General features: G+C 38.0%; 1 protein-coding gene across 1 annotated transcript; it reads left to right on the plus strand.

Moving 5' to 3' along the window:
• Positions 1-108: 108 nt before the first annotated feature.
• prxl2c (peroxiredoxin like 2C) lies at positions 109-2,536 on the plus strand (the record flags this gene model as incomplete). The annotated part of the gene is made up of 6 exons (XM_080738638.1): positions 109-288; positions 567-635; positions 795-848; positions 986-1,091; positions 1,227-1,361; positions 2,406-2,536. The coding sequence occupies 6 exons, from the start codon at positions 109-111 to the stop codon at positions 2,534-2,536; spliced, it is 675 nt and encodes a 224-aa protein (XP_080594764.1).
• Between the last annotated feature and the right edge of the window lie 4,222 nt (positions 2,537-6,758).

Genomic DNA, 6,758 nt, shown 5'->3' on the forward strand with positions numbered 1-6,758 from the left:
CAACTCCCAAAATAGTAGCCTGGTCTACAAGGAAGGGCGTCTTTGGAAAAAGTCAGTAGCAAATGTACTGTACTTCTCTGTAGCTACTCTTCAGCGCACAGCAGCACCATGGAAAGCGTCCTCCCAATAACTCGACAAATTTCTAAGGACAATCGAGAGATTAACAGACCTCCTGTGAATATTCACCTCGAAGATGTACAAGATTGTTTGATTTACGACCGACATGGAGTTTCTATTCCGTTCAAGGAAATACATCGACTCAGGAAATCTGTCATTATTTTCGTTCGGGTAGGAGGACAATTTGTATAATTTAACCTTCCGTAATGTGAGAAATAAGTAGCCTGGCAAACGTAGATGAACTATATAATTGTATTTCTAAGTCGAAAGAGCAATATAACTCAAGAGAACTTCAGCAGCCTCGCTACGCAGGTGTATACGGCATGATGGGAGATCAGGTGAAGAGTGAAGTCAGAGGGACAAACATAATAGGACTAAATATAAAATCAGGAAAAACTATTATGAATGCATCTACTCATTCACTCGTTAAATTATTTTCTCTCCAACAGAATTTTCTGTGCTACAGTTGCAAAGAATACGTGGAGGATTTAAGTAAAATACCAAGTTATACACTGAAGGTATGTGACTGACTTGACTTGCTAATGTATTTGTTTTATTTAGTGTACATGTCTAAACGTGTGTTATTAAGCATAGGCAGTTATTAAGTGGTAGTATGCCTATCTGTACATATACAGTAGTTCAATAACAGCATTTTACAATTTTCCTTTCTTTTTCAGGATGCTGGCATTAGGCTGGTTGTGATAGGACAGTCTACTCCTAATCATATAGAGGTATGTGTATCTTAATGATGCAGTTGTTTATAAGGCCTTTCTTAACCAGCACGCCTTATTGCATTAATAATTGATATTGAGGGTAATTACACTTTGAAGAGAACAGTAACCATTTTCTTCACACATTTCCTCTCTAGTCATTCTGCTCACTGACAGGGTATCCTTTTGAAATATATGTGGACCCAGAAAGGCACCTTTATAAAAAGCTTGGGATGGAAAGAGGAGAGGTGTTTTCAGATTCAGGTAATTCAGTATTTGAGATGCTCATTTGAGTGATTACTTTTTTCTCATCATCAATAACTGTGTGTGTGTGTGTGTGTGTGTGTGTGTGTGTGTGTGTGTGTGTGTGTGTGTGTGTGTGTGTGTGTGTGTGTGTAGCACACCCTAGTCCCCATGTTAAGTCAGGTATGTTGCTGGGTCATTTGAAAAGCATGTGGAGGGCCATGACAAGTCCTATCTTCGACTTCCAGGGAGATCCACATCAGCAAGGTGGAACACTCATAATAGGACCAGGTATATGTTATGCACTATCTCTCTCTCTCTCTCTCTCTCTCTCTCTCTCTCTCTCTCTGTCTTTGCATCTCTTCTGACTGCTATTGTTGCAAACATATTCTTCCTTCTTCTGCATGAATGTACATTCTTTAAATCTTCAGTCTCTATAATTTACTCATCCATGTCTGTATTGTCGTATATTCTATGTTCTGTATATAGATAGACATATATTATTCCTCAATAATAACCAGGGACGGTGGAATTCTAAATTGTGCAGTATATTCTGTATGTCCTCAGTCTGAAGGTGCCATTCTAATTCCAATGGTCACTGACCATGCTCTTTACAATTTATAACTACTAATAACCCACTATTACTTGTACTAGTAGTAACTTAAACATGAGTATTATAATTATTTATATAAATGTATTACATACTTACCGGTATATATTATATTTTGTACAATTTCACTGCTCATATAGCCTACTCAGTATATTCGCGACAAACAATATCTTTGAATCTTGAAATGTCTATATCTTTCTTTGTGAAGAACCCTATGTTCATATAGCAGACCTGTGAAGGATGAGCAGATTAAAATGAGTATAACAAAAATAGATTTTGGTCCTCACATCGAGCAGAAATACATAATGTATATTTGCCAGACCCATGAAATGGGTAGGCCTACATAAGCAAATGTCGGTCCGGGTTTTCTATATAAAGGGTATATATGATGATGACATGATGATGACATGCCTACAAAAGGCATGATGTCATAAATGATGATGACAGACAGGGGGTCTGGCACAACCAGGTTGACCTGGTCTAGTTTTCTTTGTAAAAGCACAGTAAAGAAAAATACTATTTTATAATAACACTGGAGAGATGCAGGAAAGTATGGCTGAGGCATTGGTCTTAAGACACAACAACACTGTTGGGAATTGTTTATGTGCCTTCTGGTGTATTTATGCACCTTGGAAGAAAACCACAATAGGCCCTGTGGGTCGGAAATCAACTAACTTGAGCATTTATGTTTTAACGTGCACCTTCTCCCTCACCGTCCTCTGCAGGTTCTGATGTTCATTTCTCCCATTTCGACATGAACCGCCTGGACCACATGCCCATTAATTGGCTGCTGCAGCTTGCTGGAGTACAATACACTCTGGACTTTAATAATAAGCCCAAGGTCATTCATGTGTAGCCCGATGGTAGACTGCACAGTCTATGTACTTTTACACGTCAGCCTGCTTTTGAGCTCTGCAGCTCCTCTACATGCTATAAGAGAAGTCCTCTTTTATGAGGTGCACAGGGGGGTGTTTGGACAATGAATATGTGTGTTTGAGGGTTCTGATGTCATTCTTCCTGCTAAGAGGTATTAACCTTTCCAATCTTCCCACTTCCAAGTGTGTGATTTTGTATACGTTTTATGAAATGTCATTGTGGGCTCGCCTGGAAGGCGAGCACACGTATGTTATCTTCATTATTGTGGGCTCGCCTGGAAGGCGAGCACACGTATGTTATCTTCATTATTTATCTATCAGTCAGTCAGTCAGTATCTCCTCAATATTTTGGCGCGATTCATCTCTTAAACGCTTACACCTTTCAGCGCCATTCAAATTTTTATGTGTTCAGCTTACTGAGGACACGTGTGCTTGTATTTTTGGTTTTGAAATGTTTTGTAGTATAAATATAAAAAAATAAAAATGTTTAACTTTAAGCACCCAATGCATTTCCAATGGGTTTAGTGAGTGGGGAGAGAGTGGAGAGAAGGATAATAGACCCATGTTTATGTAAAGGCGCTGTGGCTGCAGTGTTCACACTTCAGATATGCTATTTAGATCATTGCGTTCACACAGGTCTGCTCTCTGATTTGATCCAAATATCTGAGCTCTTAGTAAGCTGTGTGATGTATATATTCTGAGTTAAAACTACAAATATCTATAAATGTCCCTCTCCACTCTACTGATTGAGACAGCTGTGATTAAAGGCCTGTCTGTCATTGGCTGTTCTGTGGTGCTGCAAAGTAACCAAGTACATTTACTCAAGTATATACAAGTACTTGTACCTACAGTACAATTTTGAGGTACTCTTACTCTACTTTCCATTTTTGTTACATATACTCTACTATAAATACAGCATTTGACAGCCTCAGTTACTTGTTACTTTACAGATTTTATTATTAATAAAAAACATATATGGACCACTTAATACTGCTATGAAGTTGATCTACAATGCACGCACGCACGCATGCACACACATTTGACACATGTTTTGTAGTGTTTTAGAGATTTTACTTAAAAAGAATAAGGTTTTAGGATCCCGGGCAATGGGATTTACAGTATATATCCAGAACCCGCAGGGACAATCAGCCGTATTAGTGGTTGTTGTTGGTTGTCAGGGAGATATCACAACCAATGCATTTTCAAATCAGATCCACAAACACAATAAAAGTCATGCTCCACTCCTCAGTCTGGAGTGGCCACATAGAAGAACGCCTTGGTTATAGACATAGTGGAGGACAGATGTGATCTGGGATTGTTAACCTACAGTAGATGCACTCAATATACACCTCTAGAACACATAGAATATGTACAGTAAGGTTCAGTAGAGTACAGTAAAAGTACAGTAAGGTTCAGTAGAGTACAGTAAAGTACAGTAAGGTACAGAAAGGTACAGTACAGTAAGGTATAGTAGAGTACAGTACAGTAAGGTACAGTAAAGTACAAAACAATACAGTAAGGTACAGTAGAGTACAGTAAAGTACAGTAGAGTACAGTAAAGTACAATAAAGTACAGTAAGGTACAGTGGAGTACAGTAAAGTACAGTAGAGTACAGTAGAGTACAGTAAAGTACAGTATAGTAAGGTACAGTAGAGTACAGTACAGTAAGGTACAGTATGGTACAGTAGAGTACAGTATAGTATAGTACAGTAAGATACAGTACAGTACAGTAAGGTACAGTAGAGTACAGTACAGTAAAGTACAGTACAGTAAGGTACAGTACAGTAAGGTACAGTAGAGTACAGTAAAGTACAGTAAGGTACAGCACAGCAGAGTACAGTAAAGTACAGTAAGTTACAGTAGAGTACAGTAACGTACAGTAATGTACAGTACAGTAGAGTACAGTAAGTTACAGTACAGTACAGTACAGTACAGTAGAGTACAGTACAGTACAGTACAGTACAGTACAGTAAGGTGCAGTACAGTATAGTAAGGTACAGTACAATACTGTAAGGTACTGTACCTTACAGTACCTTAAAGTATCCTATTTGTTGGTTTGGAAGCGAGCCCACACTGTTTCGAAGGAACAGTATTTCTAGTTTATCTATCAGTCAGTCAGTATCCTCAAAACTTTGGCGCGATTCATCTCTTAAACGCTTACACCTTTCAACACCATTCAAATTTTTATGTGTTCAGCTTACTGAGGACACGTGTGCTTGTATTTTTGGTTTTGAAATGTTTTGTAGTATAAATATAAAAAAATAAAAATGTTTAACTTTAAGCACCCAATGCATTTCCAATGGGTTTAGTAGAGTGGAGAGAAGGATAATAGACCCATGTTTATGTTAAGGCGCTGTGGCTGCAGTGTTCACACTTCAGATATGCTATCTATATCATTGCGTTCACACAGGTCTGCTCTCTGATTTGATCCAAATGTCTAAGCTGTGTGATGTATAAAACTATAGTTATAGTTAAAACTATAAATAAATGTCCCTCTCCACTCTACTGATTACACAGCTGTGATCAAGAATCAAGTCCGGGCGATGGGATGTAAATCCCATAGCCATATATCCTAGAGCCCGCAGGGACAGTCAGCCATATTAGTGGTTGTTGTTGGTTGTCAGGGAGATATCAAAACCAATGCATTTCCAAGTCAGATCCACAAACACAATAAAAGCCATGCTCCACTCCTCAGTCTGGAGTGGCCACATAGAAGAACGCCTTGGTTATAGACATAGTGGAGGACAGATGTGATCTGGGATTGTTAGCCTACAGTATATGCACTCAATATACTCCACTACAGTTGGAGTCCATTTGACAGTTGCTGGTTCCCAAACACAGAATCAAAAATGTAGATCTAGAACACATAGAATATGTACAGTACAGTAAGGTTCAGTAGAGTACAGTAAAAGTACAGTAAGGTTCAGTAGAGTACAGTAAAGTACAGTAAGGTACAGAAAGGTACAGTACAGAAAGGTACAGTAGAGTACAGTACAGTAAGGTACAGTAAAGTACAATACAGTACAGTAAGGTACAGTAGAGTACAGTAAAGTACAGTAGAGTACAGTAAGGTACAGTAGAGTACAGTAAAGTACAGTATAGTAAGGTACAGTAGAGTACAGTACAGTAAGGTACAGTACGGCACAGTAGAGTACAGTACAGTATAGTACAGTAAGGTACAGTAGAGTACAGTAAAGTACAGTACAGTAAGGTACAGTACAGTAAGGTACAGTAGAGTACAGTAAAGTACAGTAAGGTACAGTACAGTAGAGTAGAGTAAAGTACAGTACAGTAAGGTACAGTAAGTTACAGTAAAGTACAGTAAAGTACAGTAAGGTACAGCAGAGTACAGTAAAGTACAGTACTGTAAGGTACAGTACAGTACAGTAGTGTACAGTAAAGTACAGTAAAGTACAGTAACGTACAGCACAGTAAGGTACAGCAAGATACAGTAGTGTACAGTAAAGTACAGTACAGTAAAGTACAATACAGTACAGTAAGGTACAGTAGAGTACAGTAAAGTACAGTAGAGTACAGTAAGGTACAGTAGAGTACAGTAAAGTACAGTATAGTAAGGTACAGTAGAGTACAGTACAGTAAGTTATAGTACGGCATAGTAGAGTACAGTACAGTATAGTACAGTAAGGTACAGTAGAGTACAGTTAAGTACAGTACAGTAAGGTACAGTACAGTAAGGTACAGTACAGTACAGTAAGGTACAGTAGAGTACAGTAAAGTACAGTACAGTAAGGTACAGTAGAGTACAGTAAAGTACAGTAAGTTACAGTAGAGTACAGTAAAGTACAGTAAGTTACAGTACAGTACAGTACAGTACAGTAAGGTGCAGTACAGTATAGTAAGGTACAGTACAATACTGTAGGGTACTGTACCTTACAGTACCTTAAAGTATCCTATTTGTTGGGTTGGAATCGAGCCCACACTGTTTCGAAGGAACAGTATTTCTAGTTGTTTATGGAATTGTGCAGACACTTGCCAAAATGTTACATGACTTGTGTTTTAATGTTATTTTATTCATTTATTTATTCAGTGTTTTTTTTTTTTTTTTATATAAAATGGATGTGTTGTGCTGGTTTATACTATAATAGTGGAAGCCCTCATTTCAAAATGGTACCTCCTCCATTCTCCAGTCATACCAGGCTATCTGTAAGTTATTTTTGTATTTATAGCTAATTTTGAAAATA

Source organism: Nannobrachium achirus (assembly GCF_963921795.1).
Source record: "Nannobrachium achirus genome assembly, chromosome: 12".
NCBI lineage: Eukaryota > Metazoa > Chordata > Actinopteri > Myctophiformes > Myctophidae > Nannobrachium > Nannobrachium achirus.